The sequence below is a fragment of the Montipora capricornis genome, chromosome 11 (assembly GCF_036669925.1).
Source record: "Montipora capricornis isolate CH-2021 chromosome 11, ASM3666992v2, whole genome shotgun sequence".
NCBI lineage: Eukaryota > Metazoa > Cnidaria > Anthozoa > Scleractinia > Acroporidae > Montipora > Montipora capricornis.
The window spans coordinates 28,997,950-29,019,204 of NC_090893.1; the positions used below are offsets into that span (position 1 = coordinate 28,997,950).

The window sequence follows — 21,255 nt, forward strand, 5'->3', positions numbered from 1 at the left end:
TTGGCCCTTATGGCCTTGCTTTCAAGTGTAAAATTCAAAAGAATATTTAACCTTAAATGAGGCCATAAAGGCTAATTTGCATGGAAACAAAAGAATACTAAAATGGCAGCCATTTTGGAATAAGGTGTATTCAGTTGCTGTTTTTTTACAATGTGGTTGACCACAGCAATATTCTTGTTTAAGTTTTAAACAGAAGAGGTGATTGGGGGCAAACAGGGGAAGGTGAAAGTTACAATGTTGACTTGAATCTCCAAGACTTGAAAATGAAGTTAAAAAACATGATGTTGTGCGTGTGTTAGTTAAAAAAGACCAAAAGTTCCCCTCTCTCCACCCCTTGCAGTTTCTTATCTCCCTCAACAAAGGAAGGAAATTATTCTGAGCCTAACCCCATTCTCTACGGTCTCTACAGCCTTATGCGCTACCTAGCACGATGAGGACTAACTAACTAACTGACCGACCGACCGACCGACCGACCCGACCGACCGACCGACCGACCGACCGACCGACCCACCCACCGACCCACCCACCACCAACCAACCCACCAACCCACCAACCCAACCCAACCAACCCAACCAACCCAACCCAACCAACCCAACCAACCAACCAACCCTATTCTCTGTTAGTGGTAGACTAATTTGAAGCGGTGGCGAGAACAAACTGAAGAAAAACCAACTGAAGAGTGTTAACTGAAAAGAAATTGTGCTACCTCTGAATTAAGGATAATAGAGTGTTGGACGGTTTGTCCTCTCTTAAGTACTACCAGAAACCCATAAAGGTTGAAACGTGTAACGGCCCCTTGTGTGCTGGGAAACAAGCTTCTGAATATTCAATTTGCAAGTACCATATTTGGAAAAACAAGAGAGAGGGGTTTCCAAATATGGTACTTAGCACGGAAACATTCAACCAATCAGTTCGCACTGAATATTCGGAAGCTGTGAACGCGCGTTACACGTTTCAATCCTTATGGGTTTCTGGTACTACACTCCCATTAATGAATTGTCTCCAAACACACTCAGCCAGCTACCTAAAAAGAGGCTACTCTCCCTTATAGAAGAGAGACAAAGAAGAGAGACAAGTTCATGCCCTCCTCCATTATCCCTTCCTTTTTCCTGGTTTTTGTCTTCTGACCTTGTGACTGCATAAGTCATTGCATTCTGTTTAAAAGTTGTACTAGATAACGATAATATGAATAGGTCTTGCAATCACTGAAAAAACTATGTGCCATTTGTAGTTAGGAAGACAACTGCAAATGCAGAATGCTATGAGGGAACGGCAAATGTCCATGCAGCTGGCTGGAGCAAGAGAGATGTTCTATTGGCTGGCATCATTTTATGGTATTGCCACGGTGGGAATGCTTGTAGGGTATGTACATCTCTTGACAGTTGATTTCTTTCTAAAAGAGGCAGTGTGGCACTATACTTTCTTGGAAGACCAAAGATTGAAACTCAAAAATTTGCTATATTGTGGGGATTGTATTGTCACAAATCGTGTGCGTTAGGTTTGTCTCTTAGTCTGTGTTCGTGTTCATAACAAGCCAAATTCATGAGATCTTGAGTGCCCTGAAGAACTTATTTCTGAACATTGGATGGGCACAATATGGGCAGGATTCTTTGGTATGTTTTGGGAGTCTTCATGAAGCATAAGGCTTGCAAAGATCTGGCACTGTCTTAGCTAACTTTTTTTTGGACAAATCCGTGGAAAGTTTCCCAGGTGCAATTTAAATCGTAGAAGGTCATTCACACGACTACTGAAGAAAATTGCTTCTCCATGGTGATCAGCCATTTCCCATGAAAAAGGACGGACAATCCAATTGGAACTTTTGCGTTCTCTAATTACCATGGCGATCATTGTAGGTTCAAAAGATCCAAAAGTCCTGCAGCACTGGTTCCATTTCTACCCCTTACATTCATTGTTGCTTATCAGGCGGATTATGTATATGGTACCAAGATGAACAGGATAAGGGGTGAGTGGTTATTTCTGGCTTCAGTCTTTAGAACGATACTAATGCAAAGTTATATTTGGAGGTGACGTTTCGTTGACGCCGCCGTCGTAGATCTTAAAGTCTCTAATATAGATGGTTTGCAACCAATCTCTAGCTGTAGCTGATGCCATTGCTGGTTGACGAACAAAGGAACTACATGTAGTGAGAGATCTTTTGGTTTCCTCCATCAACATGGCGTTGATGACGTAACGTGAAAACCACCTATAGACGGTTTTCACTCACGTGATCAGTAACCTTGTTTTTCCACCGAAACAAAAGAAAACGTTTGCATGACAACAGAGCTCAACAGAGCTCAATTCCCCGAGGATTGTTTGGGGACACCAACATGCACACCGTTCCTTTGTTTAGGGACATCAACATGGCCGCCGTGACGTCACTTGAAAATACTCTATATCTCACTGTGCAGAGAGAAGCACTTCATCATTTTCACGTGTGTCCTTTACCGGGTCCGGCTAGATTCTAGAATACCCAGCCACTAAAATCTGGAAATTAATTTAAGACCTGCATCCACAGTCCCGCAGTCATCTACACACAAAAGAACACAAGACCACAGTAACACTCGATTATTACTCGTTCTTAAAGAGTTGCACTCGAGCGAACACAACGCAAAAGAACACATTAATACTCGATTATTACTCGTTCTAAAAGAGTTGCGCCAGCGAGAGCACTGGCTATACACTCAGTGTGGGACTGTGGGAGCAACAGTTATATACTCCATGAATTCAAATATTCTATTAGAGGGCAGACGCACAGCTGACGTCATCATCAAAAACTTGCGTCTGTTCAGTAATAGATCACAGAAAACGTCAAAGTGTGGTAAGAAAATCGGTGACACACTGGGCTATCGCCTCGCGAACGTGTGCCACTTTTTTGTTCGTACAATATTTTGACGTCATCTGTGATCTTTTACTGAACAGCACGGCAACATGGAATCAATTTGTTAAGCAGAACCACCTTGTACAGTGTAACGGATTAATAATAATGAGCACCACAGTAAAGGAAGGCTCAGAAGCCTTCATTTGAAGATTGACTTTTTATAGTTTCCTCTGGACTCAAAGTTACAACACCTGAAAGCATGAATAAACTTTAGCCTCCAAGAAAAAGCCCAGTAACTTTCACTTGTCTTATCTGAAAGACTCCGTATTCAAGACTCTTCCTGGAAAGCTCAGAGTAAGCTGGACATCTTCACAAACTTTCACTCTATCCTTTCATAACAATAATAAGGACTTTATTAACGTGTAAAACTTATGTTTCTAAGCACAAGTGCTGCGTTAAAGCTAACTCCTGCTACAGAATAAGTTTAAACCGGAGGCGGAGGAATTAATGTTTGCAAACAATTTTTTTCGAAATGTTGTTTAAATAAGTGTTCGTATCAGGAAAAGTGAATTTTTGAAGCGGTCATTTCCTGGGCGCGGCTATAATTAGGGGCCTTAAGATCTTCGAAGGCGACTTAGACGAAAACGTCATCTCAAAATAGAACTTTGCTCTATCATAATTCTTTCTCGACTATTCCGTCTCGTTGACGTAGTACAGTGTGGGCGGAGTATAATAAAAATAAATCGGTACGAGCGGTTTCAGACACCCTGCCCGGAGAGCCTCTCTAAAACTCACCACATGGTGCCGCAGCTCAAGTTTTTAGGCTAGTCACTCCGGTCAAACCGCATTATATTAGTGACAAGGTCATAATAGGAGTGCGATTGAGACTTGGCCTGGCTTTAAGACTGTCTCCAAGCAACGGCTTGCGCATGCTCAATAAAGACTTAACATGGTTTCAGCAGAGTCCTTTCTTTCTTGTCCACTTAAGAAAGGCTCTACTGGCAGGGTGAATTTCAGAGTGAAAATAGAGAATGAAAGATTCTCTGTTGCATGCTCAGGTTGTCGTCAAAACCTCAAATTTGGTGATTTCACGTCGTCGTTATGAAGAGGACCGCAAACGTACCTGCTAAAACCCGTGCTGCACGTGCAGCACGATTATTTATGCTCTTTTAACCAATGATATCATTGTTTTGTGGCATTTTTCGTCGACGTCACCGTCGTAGATCTTAAGGTCCGTATTGTGACGTTTTAGGTTGCCATACTGTTCAAACACAAACAGCTTTTGTCCAATAGCAATTCGGCAACCGTAACATATCACAATTAATCAATATGACGGCACAAGAAAACAAAAATGGACGATTCTAAAACTTATTTCTTTCGGGTACAAACGCTTTCTTAAAAAAAAAACATTTTACTGTAAAGGTTATTTCCTTTGATTTGAAGTTACATGTATCTTTTGTTGGATTGGAGAGGGTGAATGAGGACACTAAAATTCAACTTAGGCAGACGAAGATAAATCACTGGTGGAAGAAGGTTACTCTCACCCTTGACCAAATCGGCTAACTCAGTTTTGTACCCGATGTAAACCCTTTGGGAATAAAATGTTTTGTTCAAGGTATTTCCATATCATTTAAGGGCGCGTTCGATTGACCCTATTCCGGAATAAGAATACGTGGAGTGATAATGAAAACGGTAAGTTTGGCGCATTTCGAAGCTGAAAGGATAATAAAAATATGTTTAAAATAGAATTTTAGCAGATGTTTGACAATTTTAACGTGAATCTCCGTAAAAACAAAGGATTTCCAACTAATATTCCATGTATTTCTATTCCGGAATACGGTCAATCGAACGCAGCCTAAAAGTGAATGCTGCATTATAATGCAAATACAATGCGCAAAGAATCTTAACCCCGGGAGATTTGAATTGGGTACAAACAACTCTTAAATATTAACTTAGATCTTATCTTCACACTAAAATAAAATGTAGGCCCAAGACTAGAAGAGACACGGCTGTTGCCTTACGATAGGAACATATCAATTCCTTTTTCAGATGAAGCTGAAAACATCATGAAAGAGGAGCGGTCCTTTTTGGAACTTCCCTGTGGAATGCCTAACTTTCAATCAATCGAAGAGGCACGGCTGAACACAGAAAATAGAAGATCCTGAAATAGATTCATTGAGTGTTCCGAGTAAAAGAGATCTTTAGCATCAGGTTTGTCATGGGAAACCGCAAACGCTTGACTGCAGTTTTGCATTGAGGCGTTTGCCGTCTAAAGTTACCAGAATTTCGAATTTTTAGCTAGGCGTTCGGAGTTTCGTACCGGCGCCATGTTGTTTTTCGTCAAGTCGAAGTACTTTACGTTTAGCGACTAAAAAAACAACAATAATTCATTAATTCGAGTTAAAAATTTTCGCTAGCACATCGCAGGCGGGTATAAGAAACTATTTCTTACCGTTAAAAGTGAGGCTGCACAATTTTTAATAGCAAAAAACCTTGCCGTAAATCACTTACCGCTGGAATCCCTTCCTGCCATTTAACTGCATTTAAACGTGAACTGTAATCGCGACCGCTAGCTTGTGGTCGTGTGCACATCCTCATGTTTGCTTTTAATCATACAAAACCTGATGCTTAAGTTCGCTAATGAAATACACATAGCCGATTCACGTACTGATGAAATGGAGTTATATAATGCTGTGCTCAAATGGAGGTGCGGGGTGAATCTAGTTTCACCGCTGGGATTCGCTCCAAAATCGAGGCTACCATTAGATGCTATCCACCATAGACCTTTTTGCAGATACGGCGGTCATTTTGATTTGTATTGTTTCGAAAGACATTATGGGATGCTCAGGGGGCAAATTAATATGCATTTGCCCCCTGGGCATCCCATAAGTGCTATTTGAAACAATAGAAATCAAAATGGCCGCCTTATCTGCAAAAAGGTCTATGCAAAACATCTTGCGACGCTCTACGGCGTTCTACACAACGTAACATTCCCAACCCCTATCCTTTGATTGCTCTCACGTGATAAGACGGCCATGTTGGTGCAAATACAATGGAAAAATGTAGCTCATGTTTTGCATAATAATAGAGTCAAATTCACAAAAGACTTTTTTGCTATTGTCCTTTCCATCAACATGACCGCAGGACATCAGGTGCAAACAAATAATGGGATAAATGTACGCAAATTGGAAATCTCGTGTTTCAGATTTTACACCAAACAATGTTCCCAACCTTTATCAGGATGTCGCACCCGAATGGAAAATCCTAGGTATAAGGTACGTAACTGAGAGAATGGACATTCCGTCCAGAGAGGAAATCATTTTACTGCAGATCCACAGTGTTTACGCCGTGACATCATGTAAAAACGCTCTATAACCAGTCTCTTATCCAAAAAGTGCAAATGGACTAAATTTTTTGATAAATTCTCATTAAATTCTGAATGCTTGGACACTTGGAAATCAAAGTCTTTCCAGCGTGGCAACACTTGACGCAATCAGTTTCCATATTAGGTCATACGGTATATGAGCTGATGATCGAGTTTGAGTGAACCAGTCGGAAAGCTAGAAAGGCAATATCCGAGGTCGAACATTTGATAATTTACCATATCAACTTTAGTAGGTAAACCCATTTCTGATTTCAAACTCGTTAGTCTTTCAGTGATTATGATGGGTAACCCTATCAAAATATTTTGGCTATCTGAGAAGTTACACTCAGAGTCGCTTGTTGATCGGGTACCGGATTGGTGGTACGGGAAACCTCGTTCCCATGCCCTCTCAGAAGCCAAGGGAGAGGTCCTGGGAACGAGGTTAGGGTTCGAGTCTCTCACTCTTCTGGATCACGTCTTTTCCTCGTCTTGAGCAACTTTTAAGAAAGTTTACTATCTAGAAGGATTGACTCTACTAAGCTGAAGCACCAAACAGCTATGTTATAGTACCAAGTGAAACAGCGATTATTGCTTCACAAAATTTGCTCGATATCGTGAGGTAATGTTACCATAGAAACGGGAAAACCAGCTCAAAGCATCCCATAATTTGTCGTTAAACGCTTACATCTAAAAAACGAACCCTCAAACCCCATTTTTCACCGTCGAAAAGTGACTAAACAGCAGGTTAAGTTTAGAATCTTTGCAAGAATACCGAAAATTCGCTCAAGTGGTTGAACCTTCTCAATACACTAGTTTCGAGTTGTGCCGCAACAAAAGAACAGAGTCGAAGTTCAGGGGAATAATTTGCATTTTCCTATGTTTTGAACAAAGCAAAATGCTAATTATTCCCCTGAACCTCCATTTTGTTCTTTTGTTGCTGCAAAATTCGAAACTGGTCAATTAGAAAGGTTATAAAGCGGCTCTGAATCCACTTCAGATATATATTTTTAACTGTTCAGAAAGTTCAACCGTAGTCTGCTGATCACTTTAGCAACAAAAAATGGGGCTCACCGTGTGAGTTTTTCAAATATAAGCGTTTTACAAAGAAATATAGGGTAATTTTGGATGGTTGTCCTGTTGCTGTGGTGACCTATTACGTCACAAAAATACTTGCATCTTCTGAAGCAATGATTAGTTTTTCGTATGACCCAACAATATTGCTGTTACGTGAGACGGTGTTGAAGAGTCGATCCTTATCATAAGACATTATTTTCAAGTTGTCGAAACTTGTTTAAGACACCTTAATTTACAAATACTAAATTAAAAATATGTTACCTTGATGTAATTTTACGCCGAATGGAAAGGTGGTCAGTAGATGACGTGTAATACTGACTTCGCTTATGGCCCATCAGCTTCATAATTTACTTTCTCTTGTCCTTTCTCTTATAAATTTGTTCAATATGATCGTATTAGTTTATACCATTTGATATACTATATTTAATCTTGCTGGCATACATAACTTATTGCTGTATAATTGCAATAATTAAATTCCCGAGGCTACTATTACGATGTGTAGTCCATGCGTGACTCGTGGAAGCGTTACTTTGGATAGACCTTGTCACATGTTCCAGTTGAGATGTGTATTCCATATATGGTCATTAAGATGAGTCTGCTTTCCCTGTTGAGCTTACTGCATGATTTTCTGAACAACTATTTTGGTGTTCTTTAAACAGAGTATTTTTTCTCATTCACAGCGTTTCACACTTAATGACGCGTTCACACTATCTGCAATGACGGTGATACACGGCGGAAATAATCGTGGACGATTTCCATTTTCCTCGCGCGTGTTTGCGCCTGTATAGAACCTTTTCTTCCCTAAGCATCCAAATAAGGCCACTCCTAAAAGTGACACCCCATTGAAGTTTGGTCAAGTTTGATTAAAACCTTGTCAAGTTTTCTTGAAGTTCAATGCTTTCATTTCGTCAGTTTTGCCTTGCTGGGTCATTTTCAAACCCCATCTGTTCTTTTTATCCCGATTGTCCAGAGGGTCCTGATGGTGTCAGTTTTACTATCTACGCGCCATGTCCGTGTTCCTGGTGAAGAAAAGGCTGGCGCCTTGCCCCAGTCCCTTTTGAGAAAAGCGCCTGGCACAAACAAAACCTGTTGCTGCACGCCACTTGTCACAATATATATCCTCGCTCACTCATCCTTCAGCGGGCGCATCGAAACAAAGCTTTAAATAAACGTTTAAATTCCTTGTTCAGCGTACCGTAAGCAATTGCATTTAATGCGCTGTTAGCGATCGGGAAGACGTTAGCGACAATGTTGGCTTGTTCCCTGTATGATTTATTAGGTAGGTCTCCGTATATTGTCCAAAAGGTAAAAACGACATGTTGGGGCAACATGCAAATGCCGTACAACAAAACCAAGACGATTAACATCTTTGTAATTCGCTTCGTTTGTTTGAGTCGCTTACGAACCGTTTTCCTAAGCATTTCACTTCGCTCGCAGCTCTCCATAGCAACGGGATGGGCACTTTTTCTCAATCTATAGGCGGTGATTCCAGCCAGAATCGAAATAGCGGATAGTGGAAGAAGATATTGAATTACAAACATCGAAATCCAGTATGCTTCTAGCAACCCTTCTGATGGCCAGGATTCAACGCAAGAAACGAAGCCAGGCGCAGGCGAGATTTCAATAATAAATATTAGAGGTAACGCCGTCACTATTGATCCTACCCAAATCGCTGCTATTGCGAGAAGTACAGTCTTCCTTGTCAGTCGGGATTTAACTGGGAAAACAATCGCGCGGAATCGATCCGCAGTGATAGCCAGTAATGTTCCTATGGAAGCAGACTGGCAGATTGGCAATATCATATAGACTAGTTGACACATGAGTTTTCCTAGAATCCAGGCGTAGCAATGTTCCAAAGCGATCATTTGTGTTGGTACGTAAAGCAAGACAAGAACCAGGTCGTGAAACGCAAGGTTGAAAGTGAACAAATTGCAGCTGTTCTGCGGTGCTTTTCGCTTCACGATTGCAAAACACACCACAGCGTTTCCTACCGTCCCGAGAAGGAAAATAGCTGAGTAGACCAAACGCAATGTCCACATGTAGAAAACAGGTTCAGAGAGACATTGTGCAGACGTGGATGTGTTGGAAAAATTCATGATGGCTTTGTTATTCAGTTTCCGGCGACATTGAAAGCTCACAAAAGTCGAGGAACTTTCCCTTCCTGGCTTCAGTTCTTTTATTTTCCACCAACACGGAGTTTTTCACTTCGCTTATCGAAGGGTACGTATAAGTCCAAATCCATGTATTTAGTGGTTTATGGGAGCTGTAACGAAAGGAAGATATCATGCAGTCTGGGGCGCTGGGTTGGCGCAAAGGGAATCATTAACAACAGAGAAGAAGGATGGAAATTGGTTATTTCAGTTATCAATCTATTTCATTATGTTAACAGTTACTGCCAGCTGCCCAAAAGTGCTTTCATTCATGACATATCCCGCTGTTTTCTTTTGTCTTAACAATTTCGCAATTATCTTCTGTGATCTCTTTTCTTGTTATTTTTCTCATTGGCATGCACGTACACCCAACTGGAAATTTTGAGCATTTGCAAAATCAAGTTGGTTTCAACGTTTGTCATAGTTTTCAAACAATTTTTAAAATATTGGAAATGGAATTGATGCGGATTCTCGGTTTAATCAGTGAAAGCTGTGGTTGTTTACCATTTAAAAGAAAAATTTCGGAAATTCCGGTTCGTTTGTAAATGGAACACGACTTTTTGGTTCGTTCCACTGGATAATTTCCGGAAGCACAGGGACGTCTGAAATGGTAGTCCTGTTTTACCGTTGGAAACTTTCCGGTCAGAGTGTTACGTGTTCCATTTTCAAGTCTTCAAAGTTCTTACCAGTCTCACCATATTCACGGCCATATTTTTCATTTGGGCGCAGAAAATCGCAATCGCCTAGCCGCGAACGGACTTGAGTTAAATGGAACCGGTTTTTCACCGGATGAAAATTTCCACCAGAATTTCCGGAACTTTTTGGTACATGTAAATGGTAAACAGCCTGTGTTTCTGCCCGTTATGTTTTTCCTCATCGAACCGTGACGTTGAACGCAAAAAGGTGGAAGTCGAAGCAGCTAAGTGAGGACAGACTCGGCAAATGTTTAATTTGAAGTGACAATTTCGCTGGCGTTGCTATTGTCGCTGTCAGTCCAAACGTCTTAACGGCAGTTAATGGAAAAAAGTATGAGCATAAAAAATTGAAGGTTTATCTCCACAGGAAACAACTTGTAAGGTTTTGCTCGTGATCGTGACAGCACCACTGACAGGAAGGTCCTTCTAAGCAGCCTTCACTTAAATGGTCACTCAAACACTCTGAAGTTAAAACCACCTTGTACAGCAAAATAAACAGCACCAAAGGACAGCATGCACTTCTCAGAAACCTCTATTTAATAATCACACTTGAGAGACTCAAGACTAAGAAGTATTAACGAAACCAGCATAATAAAGGACAGCTTAGTAGCTTTCATTTAAATGGTCACACATTAGGATTTCAGCCACAGATTCAAAAGTTAGAACCATCTCGTACAGCAAAATGCAAGACAACACCATAGAAAAGGGCAGCTCAGTACTTTTTATTTGAATGGTCACACTTCAGGATTAGTCATCCACGGACTCAAAAGTAATGCAATGGCCACCTTGTACAGCAAAATAAACGTACAACACCACAGAAAAAAAAGCAGCTCAGTAGTTTTCATTTGAATGGCTACACTTTAGGATTTGATATCACAGACTCAAAAGTAAGAGCCACCTTGAACCACGGAAAAGGAAAATCGAAAACGTACTGTCATTTGCAATTAACATTGACTCGGTAAAAACATCGTTTATGTTAATATGAGACATTTCAAACTGCCGTCGTTTTCATCTAAGCTTGGACACATGACTGGAAAACATGCTCTAACTGGCTGCAAACGTGACAAGTTTTGACTTCAATCATTCAAAGTTTGAGAGATGTTCATGCAAGTTTTCCTAGAATGGCGGCAAGACCATAGGCGTACGGGCACGATCCGACCTGGGGGGGGGGCGGTGTCCTTTTTGCTCGAATAAAATTACACAGTGCCCGAATGCTTGATTGTTGAAATCCGTTTTTTACTCCTTCAAAATGTACGAAAGAAACATTCGTTTACAATCCTTAAAAGTCATAAAACTGTACGTATTCGAAACATAGAGTTTTTAGAACCTCACATAATCTATGTACGTCTACTCGATCTAGTAACTAATAAAAACTTAGAACCTCACATACTCTGTATTAGTCTACTCCAACTAGTATTTAGAACAAGTAGCTATTTCTTCCATGGCGTTGTCCAAAAGTGTCAATTATTTTGTCAATACCGTTTGCTATGACTCTATTGCCATAGGCGCGTTCAATGCAAATGATGGCGAGGCTATTCAGTCAACTCTGCGCCATCGTGCTGCGAAGATATGTCTTAAAGGGACTATGTCAGCTGGGGCACATGCGCAGTTCGGTCCAGTTTAAACTAATTTGCTGGAATTACGGCCAGAATAGACGCCACCTCTGAGAATTCTGGGATCATTTCAAACAGGTGGTTTGCGATCAATAGATCAGCAGCCGAGCAATTCAAATGTTTTAAGATTAACCGCAAGGACTTATTTCAAAACAAGGACTTTAATATCTTTTAAGTTACACAAGTAATATTTTTATACTTTCACAAGTGCTCTTTTTTATATTTTTGCCTTATTTATATATTTTTTAATTTCATCTTTTATTGTTTCTTTATTGCCCAAATTTTGAGCGTTTTGCCCCGAAAATTTCCGAGGCTCGTACGCCTTTGGGCAAGACTGGACATCGAAGACTTTTTCTATGAAATTGACCATTTAAGCAATAGAGGACGTTTTCCGTGTTCCCATACAAGGGGCAGTTGGGAGAATTCGAGACAGTTATGCAAACCCGAGACGCAGTCGCGCGAGGGTTTTTATGTTGAGAATTCTACCAATTCCCCCGAGTGTTTAAATGAGGCTATGGAAACATGGAAAAAAATCCTCTATTGCTTTTATAAAATATTTCTCCAAAATAATTCGACAAATGAAGGAAAATGCTGGCTTTTTTTTACTTCTTGATTGAAACAGATTTTCTTGATACACGCTCATATTTCCTACCAGCCAATCAAAACGCGCGTCTGACAACACATAACCAATCAAAATTCGTGTGATGTCACAGCCGTGTTCCATACTCTCACTCCCATCTAAACACAGCTATTGACCATTAAGAGTGCGCGTACTATCGAAACTATTTTATAAAATCTGATAGAGTATGCTTAAAATAGCTTCGAACAATTTCAATTGTTTGCTTAACGGCTGCCAAAGTCAAACTTCAAAGAACATGTTTTCCGTCATGTGTCCACGCTCAGATGAAAACGGCGCTACATGGTGTTGATGTGTAGCATTCAAAGCACTATTGTGTGCGCTCATACAGCAAGATGTTTTCCACATCAGCTGTAAAGTTGACTATTCTTGACAACCTACTTATCAAGTAAAATAAATGTATTGGTTTCACCATTTGCTTCTTCTGTAGCGGTATATCGAAAAATATGTGTATCGACCAATGCTAAATAAACGTTGTATTACCTTACCTGCGGTGAACTGTCGTTCTTTTGCCTTAGAAGTGATATTTTAAGCGATTTTCAAGATTTCGAGTTTTTAGACAATAACCAATCAACACTAACGGCACCCAATCAGAAAGAGGCAATCAGCAGGACAGTTTGAGGTTGACACAGATGAATCTTGTTACGCATTTCAACCACTCGGAAGGTATGGGATTTTGATTTTCTTTAAAGGCGAACTCCGGGCCGTTTGGATCAATTCTCGAGCGAAAAGTACTAGAAGAAGCGTGAATCTTTTGGCCATTCTCCTGCGAAGGTTGAAAGCGAAGACAAATCGCAATGCGATTTTCTGGGGAAAAATCACCCTGGCGCTGAAGCCGTTCCGTTGCGATTTCGTGGAAGTCAGATGAGTACAAAATCAGACTTATTAACAGATATAAAGCGATTTTCTCGTGAATTTTATTGTAACCTTGGATGGCTTTACAAACAAGGAACCATATATCTTAATGTCATCATTTCATTTGTCAGTGCGTCTTTCTTCAATATCAACCCGATTTCCCTTATAAAAAGACGTTTTTCGTGAAATTATTGCACTCTGGATGTCTGTAAAACACTAAACAAATTACTCAGTGGTACATTTTGAAAAATGTCAGCGTATCTTGGCAATATTTCTTTGAAAAAAACCCGAATTTTTTTGAGCTCTATGGATCCCTATGGAATTCTTTCTGCCGCAAAAATCACGGGCCACAGCTTGCAAATCTAAGGTCATTTCGCGGTACGCATGCATCAGAACAAGGGAAGACAGCCGTTCCGTTTTCATAGGGGCATGCAAGTAGGTTTTTACTCTGTGCGTCGAACTGAAGGAACGTTCCGGAGTGGTCGTTGAATCCGAAATTGTGAGAAGAATGGTGAGTACTATTCTTGTACCCAGGTCTCTTGTGGCGAGTGAAGGCTCGCCACAAGAGATCTGGGTACGAGATGATGGTGAGTACCGCATTTACGTTTTGGTAGAGGACTGGATTTGTGTTCTCAAAGGGTTTCTGTCAGGATCGATCGCTGGGCTCTTACCAGGAGAATGCTTCCACTTCGTTTTCCATCTAAGGATCTCAGTATCATCACGATATTCTCTCTTCTCAGATAGATCGGTTTTGTACGTGCCATATACCTTATCCCAAACTTCCCGCTTGTAAATGCATGCATGTGGCTCTTTGGGGACAAGATATTGTCGTAAGAATCGCTCCTTGTATGACCGCAGCCTGTCTTGCGTTTCTCGTACAAGATGATCGTCAAGGGGGGAAAATGCATGGCTCTTTCCCAGTAGGATTAAGGAGTTGGGGGCTCGAACATTTGCGCTACTTGTTCCCTTCCTGTGGTTCTTGGCCTCCTTGCCTCGATAGTGAATTCGGCTGCCATCTGCTTCCACCGCTCGTATACCTCTGTCCAAACTAAAGGATCGGCTCTCTCAGTTTTTATGATATTTTATGACCGCACGCACGCACGCACGTACTCACTCACTCACTAACAGCACTTCCGAAGGCTCTAGAGAGAAATTTACACACAAAGAAGTCAAATTCGACTACCAATTGGAAGACTATCTCAAGACTATCAGAAACCCAGCACATAGAATAAGTATGACAAAATTGCGTCTTGGGGTTCATAGCTTTCGAATACAGACTGGGAAATACGAAAATAGAGGTGCACCAATCCCAGTAGATGGAAGAACGTGTCTAGTCTGCAATAGAGGCTATATAGAAGACGAGCGGCACTTCTTGATGTATTGCCCAGGGTACGATAACATTAGAAATGAGCTCCATTCTCTCCTTTCAACACACGATGTTGTTTTCAAAAGCCTTAATGATGAGGATAAAATACGGTATTTACTTACCCTAGAAAACGAAAGCACTTCAAAGATAGTAGGTAAATACACATATTTAATGTTTCAGAAGAGAAAAGACATCCTAAATGCAAAATAATTAAAAATAATAATTTTATACCAATTGTATTACAAGTAATTGTATGATCTTTTAATTAATTAGTTATTCTAGTAAATATCATCACCTTTATTGTAACGAGACCGATACCTCCCTTTGGAGAATAAGGTGCAATAAAGATTTACTGTTACTGTTACTGTTACTCACTCACTCACTCACTCACTCACTCAGAGGGTGTTTACATGATACCGGGCAGCTTTCGCACCGGCGCGAGTTCACTCCGGTTTCCTCTCTTAGCTCTGTTTATCACCGAAAAATGTCATGCTAGGGCGACTCACAATGGCGCGAGTTCACCCCGGTTGCTGCACCGGAGCGATATTTCGTTCCGGCGCGAAATCTCGCAACGGAATCATGTAAACAAGGAACGACGACTCGTTCCGGCCTCCCAGTGGGCTCGAACGGGTAGCACATGCGTACTTTTCCTGATAGACCGCGCCATATTTGCAATTTAGATTCACGCCTGTATTTTATCGGCACGTGGTGTAACTTAATTTAAACACGATACGAATTCACCTCGTCATCATGTAAACGCGGGACGAAATCAAGAAGTCACCCCGATGTGAAACTCGCGCCTGTGCGAGTTTTCTAATGTAAACACCCCCTGACTCAATCACTCACTGAGTCAGCTGCGATGACTATATGTTAGTGAACGTATCACTTACACTAAGTGCACTACCTCAAAAATCAACCGCAAAATCCACGGGGAATCTGGAACGAGTGCTTTAATTGGCCAGACATAGCAAATATCCTTGTGCTTACGCTGCGTTTCGTTTTCACACGACACACAAGCGAACGTAGGCATAAGCGCAAGCACATGGATAAGGAAAAATTTTGATCCTTGTGTTTGTGCTTATGCTTGTCTCAACCTCGTTTTCACGGTGAAATAAGCGCTCTTATCCTTGCACTTGCGTCCCTGGTGAAAACCAGGCTTAAGTCTTGTACAGCGTTGGATAAGAGAAGATCGTGATCAGTCAAAATTGATTAAAGAGTATTTATGAAATTCAAGTAGACTTCTGCACGACTGATAAGCCATGTTAAAATGAAAGCACTTTCTACATCAATTCAAATTTTTCTTTTTTAAATCTAATCTCGACAGAAAAGTGCTTGTCCTTAATTGGAGAAAGGTGTAACCAGCTTAACACATCACTGCACAACTTTGTTCCCAGGGCTTTTCCCTCGCTTGGAGGGGGAAGCGCCCTCGGAACGAGGTTGATTACTGCCTACAATACCTACCTTAAAAAACACTGAGAACAAATTGTAAGCAAACACTTAATTCACAGAAAAGATAACAAAACAAAATACTTCCAAATTTATCCATTTGAAACCAACCAATTTTTTTTTTCAGCGGACTTTTCCCCGTTTTTCTCTTGCTTTCCGACAGGGTAGTTGCAGATTCTAGTACGTAGCTCTTTTCATTGGAAAGGTATAAGGGAACCATCGTTTTCTTTACATTTCGTTTAATTGACATACGAGTTTGCACAGATGGCATCAATCATGCTATTTAAAAATTGACTTCAAATGGTAAAAGAACTTGTTAAACTTTAGTTAAATCTTCGATTTTAAGCCTTTTAGCTTTGATAACGAGCCAGTTATTAGCCATCAAAAACTGATAAATTCTTGCGTGGTAAAGGCGCTACTAATCCCATAATATTCTTTCTAAAAACTCGAATTTTCAAAGCATCATTGCCAGAGCTTATTAGAGCTTATGCAATGTAGTTTCAATATTCATTAGTTTATTATAGGCTGACTGATTAGAAAACGTTCACCTTATGCTAATACGGCAAAAATATATCATATCTTAATGGAGAACAGAAATGGGTCTGTTGACTATGCTGGCTACTATGAGATTGCCACCACTGTTTATAGCAACATAAGAAGGAGGACGGTTTTCTAAATACTGTCCATCAATTTTACTCAAAAAATTGCCATCCAGGGCGAAGAGTTGCAGCCTATGGTTTTCTGCATCACACACAATCAGTCGGTTGTACTTGTCAATAACGAGTCCATGAGGACAATGAAACTGACTATCATTGGACCCCTTACAGCCAATGTCATGTAAATACACTCCTGTTTTGTCAAATACCTTGACACAATGAGCAAATAAATAAGAAACAAAGAATTTGTTCTGGTGATAAATAGCGCAGCATGGGGATTCATCACATTCTGGGGCACTGAAGGATTGGAGCAAGTCATTCCCGTCAGGGGAGAGGACCTTGATTTTGTTGTCCCCATGGTCAGTTATGATTATACGACCACCACTCACAATGGAAAGGCGAAGTGGTCTATCAAGATGTTTATCATTGATGTGTTTGATGAAGTGACCCTCCTCACTGAACAGACGAAGCTTATTGTCGCTTTCCAGAAATGAAGTCAGCAGGTCACCAGAGTCTGTAAATGCCACAGAAGAAGGTGCACAATCAGTTTTTATCTCACTTTGAAACTTTCCTTCTGAGCTAAACAGTTGAATTCTTTGAATCCCGCGTTCTGCAACAGCAATCGTTCCCGTTTTCTGACTCACATCAATATCGAAAATGGTATCAAATTCTCCTCGTCCCTTCCCTTCTGAACCAAACTGAAAGGCAAATTGATATTGATGCTGATGAACCTGCACAATCCAAGGACTACCAGTCAGCGGCTGTCCATTCACAAAGATCTCTACTCTGTGTTGTCCGGCACACTGTGGTGTGTATGTCACTGTGTAGTTCCCGTCTTTGGTGGTGTCTCTAATGTCTGTTTTTAGTTGATCGCCTTCTGGAGTCAATATGTCGACTTTGATTTTATCATCTTGTTGATAACATTGAAATCCTTGTGAATCCTTTGTAACAATGACGAAATATGTCTCCTTCCTTTCTTTTACTTCCTTGCTGTTTTGACCTTCAGCTAAGCACTTTGAGGGATCAGTCTTGGTGACAACAACTCGATCCATAAGATCCAATTTCTTTTCCACCAAGTAATGTAAATGTGGCGAGATGTAAAGATCGGGTTTTCTTACATTTAACAGTTCATTACAACGTCCGAGGATGGCGTGATTTGTTTGTAGAATTTCGACGCTGAAGTTTCTTTCTAAGATACTCTGACAGCGTTCGAAGCAGCTTTTCAGCTGGGTGACAACCAGCTCGAAGTTTTCCAGTCGCGTTTCGTGATGTTTTTGTTCCGCTTCATACATTTCACGAAACTTGTTTTTCATTTTCCTCTCGTGTTCTCGCAAATCACGAATCAATTTTTCCACAGTGTCCGTCATTTTCTTTTCTTCGTTCAAAATTTCAATTTTATTTTTGTTTTTTAGGTCAGTTTGTTTCTGAATTTCACTCTCATATTTGACAATTTCCGCTTTCACTTTGGCCACAGCATCGGCCATTTGCATCTTTTGTTCTTGTGCAGCTTTCTGAGTGTCTGTCATGGTGTGTCGATTATGACTCACAACAGTGCACTTGTGGCAAATCAGGACTTTACAGTTTTCGCAGTAAAATTCGAGGGGTTGATCTTCATGATACTGCTGTGAACACATCACGGGTCTGTGGATCAAATCTTGCACATCTTGCGCCCGTAGTTTGTCGATCAAAACATTTCGATGACCCCTTGTGACCTTCAAGCGTTGGTGAGCTTCAAAACATGATGCGCACAGAAAAATCTGGCACACGAAACAGTAACATGTTGCGGTGGTGTTCTCGTCACAACTGTTGCATCTCTGAGACTGTACGCTGGTATCGTCTAGAGCAAGAACATCCACCAATCGGTTGAGATGAAACGATGACGGCAACTTGTCGAAGGTGTTTGTTTCGGGAATTTGAAATGAAGTCTGGCAAACCGGACATTTGATTGTTGTTTTTAGCTGTCTCCTTGCGAAGTTTGCATGTTTGTCGAGACACTTAAGGCAGAATGAGTGAAGACATGGTAATGTCTTGGGATTTGTGACAGTCTCTATGCACAATGGGCATTCTGCTTCCTTTTTAAGATTCTTGAAAAGCTGTTGAACATCCATAACGAAAGCCGAGCTGCGGAAGCGTAAAGCGAAATTGTGGGTGTGTGAAATGAATGAGTTGCTGGTCCCTAGGCCCCTTCGTTTTTTCCCTATATTTCCAAAGACCTCTGGGATCACCAAGAGGCAAATCGATTGCGCTCCTCCAGTTAACACACGCGATTAGAAACATTCAATAAGGAGTATTTGTTGTTTTAGCCTGCGAACTGAGACGTGTATTTCCGGAAGTCGTTTCTCAAACGATAGTAGGAATTAAGCTCGATTTGAAATTGGGAAATTAGAAACGTTCAAAAAGAAGTATTTGTAGGATTTCAAGAACTATAAATCGTTTGAATTTAAGAAGTAGTCATAGGTGGTGGCGATGAATGTGCAGTGTATGGATGCGACAATGACTGTCGATATCAAACTACTAGTACTGTCTTGAGGTTTTACTCTCACAAACAAAGAAATGGCAGCCGGGAGAAGCATCTTTAAAGATCAAACTTCAAGGCCAAAAAGAGCGCTAAAGTTTACTCTAATCAGTTTGCCAGTGGGTACCGTTGTGATACTTGCGAGAAGCCCATTTTGTATATGAACTATTATCCAGGCGAGGGCAATAATGTAAAGGCTAAAGAAAACATCGACTCGAAAGGAAAACGAAAGCAATATTCAAAGCCAGATTCCGAGCCTTCAGTGAAGCAATGCCGTGATAGCCATCGGGAGAAAGAATCGGATTCAAAGTACTTCGCCCTCGCGCAATTCCGAGTTAAATTTTCCACTTTCAGTCGAGGACGATTTCACATCGACAATCAACCTCAACCTCGGATAGTGCATTTCTCGTGCTCTGATTGGTTCACCCAATCTCGGTTATCAGCTCATATAGCTTAGTTTGACCTTATATGGTAAGTGATTGAGCTAAGCGTTGCCAAGCTAAGAGTTTTTTTCGCCAGAAAGCGAAATTTCTCTCTGAAAAAAGCAAAAAAAAAAAAAGTTTTTGTGGAAAGTTTGGATCAATTTCGACGTTTAGAAGTATGCGAAAAGGTAAGAATTGTTTTTGTCATGAGACATCGGTCTGACCACAAGGCATTATACAACATCGCATCTTCATCAAGTTTTTTCGATTTCGCGCGGATTTTCTGTTTTTTTTTTTCGCTCGTATTTCGTACGTCCAAACATTTGGAATTAAAGGAATTTAATAAAACAATTATTCCATTCGCGCTTGTTGGATACGAGATTGTTTACGAGGCGCGTAGAGCCTCGTTGGCTATTTACCATCTCATATCCAACGCGCGCTCATGGAATAATCGTTAAATAAACAGTGGAGTCTACTATAATATACGTAACATTGGTCAAAGTATTGTGCAATAAATTGTCCTCTACTCTTCTACAGTATACAGTAATGGATTTCCGTCTATGACGTGCAGTTCATAACAAAATATCTCATTCCGTCAATTTCATAGTTGTTACATTCAATGTGCAGTTATAACGGAAATGGTTCTAATCACTAAGAGTAGAAGAATAGACGATAAAACTGTTCAAGTTAAAGTAATAGAGTGAAAGAATTACGGCTACTTAGAAAAGTCGGACACGTACGTCTGGTGTTTCGGCAGTTGAAACTCTTGATTGCAAAAGGAAGTCGTTAACTGTCGGACATCTGGAAAGCGTTAACGATAAATGGCCGATTATCAGCTTACAGTAGCCTTGCACATGTTATTTCTTTATAGTGACGATGAATCGCATTTTAAGCACAATAAAATACCGCAAAAAATGACACGTGGGTTAGTTTTCGTTCAATGGTAGTCTATTAATATAGGTAAAAATAACAAAGAAAGACAAACATAGGACTGCTACAGGGTGGCTGCGGCCGCTTCATAGAGGTGGCCGCCTTATACAGGTAACAAGACGCCTATAAAGGTGTAACCGTGGGATGCACAAACAGTTAATACAAATTGTCCAGTTACAGTGAACTACAACTATGGGTAAACTTCGGAAAATGGCGAGAGATTTCCAGGAGTTTTCTTTCATAAGTGTATGAAAGGGGAGGTAATTTTTTTCTCGACACTTTGATTAATAAAATCTGATAGAGTATGCTTAAAATAGCTTCGAACAGTTTCAATTGTTTGCTTAACGGCTGCCAAAGTCAAACTTCAAAGAACATGTTTTCCGTCATGTGTCCACGCTCAGATGAAAACGGCGCTACATGGTGTTGATGTGTAGCATTCAAAGCACTATTGTGTGCGCTCATACAGCAATATGTTTTCCACATCAGCTGTAAGGTTGACTATTCTTGACAACGTACTTATCAAGTAAAATAAATGTATTGGATTCACCATTTGCTTCTTCTGTAGCGATATATCGAAAAATATGTGTATGGACCAATGCTAAATAAACGCTGTATTACCTTACCTGCGGTGAACTGTCGTTCTTTTGCCTTAGAAGTGATATTTTAAGCGATTTTCAAGATTTCGAGTTTTTAGACAATAACCAATCAACACTA

At 40.6% G+C, this 21,255-nt stretch overlaps 3 protein-coding genes across 3 annotated transcripts in view; 1 reads left to right on the forward strand and 2 right to left on the reverse strand.

The window, feature by feature from the left end:
• LOC138024134 (plasminogen receptor (KT)-like) overlaps nucleotides 1-7,745 on the forward strand; it is a 9,134-nt gene extending 1,389 nt beyond the window's left edge. The window contains exons 3-5 of the mRNA XM_068871241.1: nucleotides 1,232-1,362; nucleotides 1,854-1,963; nucleotides 4,868-7,745. Of these exons, the coding sequence (XP_068727342.1) occupies nucleotides 1,232-1,362; nucleotides 1,854-1,963; nucleotides 4,868-4,983 (357 nt within the window). The 3' untranslated portion in view covers nucleotides 4,984-7,745. The remainder of the gene's footprint in view (nucleotides 1-1,231; nucleotides 1,363-1,853; nucleotides 1,964-4,867) is intronic.
• Nucleotides 7,746-8,392: 647 nt separating this feature from the next.
• Nucleotides 8,393-9,932, reverse strand: LOC138023302 (galanin receptor 2a-like). Its single transcript, XM_068870317.1, has one exon. It carries the CDS (start codon nucleotides 9,350-9,352, stop codon nucleotides 8,393-8,395), a length of 960 nt encoding a protein of 319 aa, XP_068726418.1. The 5' UTR covers nucleotides 9,353-9,932.
• Nucleotides 9,933-16,598: 6,666 nt separating this feature from the next.
• LOC138023303 (E3 ubiquitin-protein ligase TRIM71-like) lies at nucleotides 16,599-18,782 on the reverse strand. The gene has a single exon (XM_068870318.1). The coding sequence runs from the start codon at nucleotides 18,780-18,782 to the stop codon at nucleotides 16,599-16,601; it is 2,184 nt and encodes a 727-aa protein (XP_068726419.1).
• Between the last annotated feature and the right edge of the window lie 2,473 nt (nucleotides 18,783-21,255).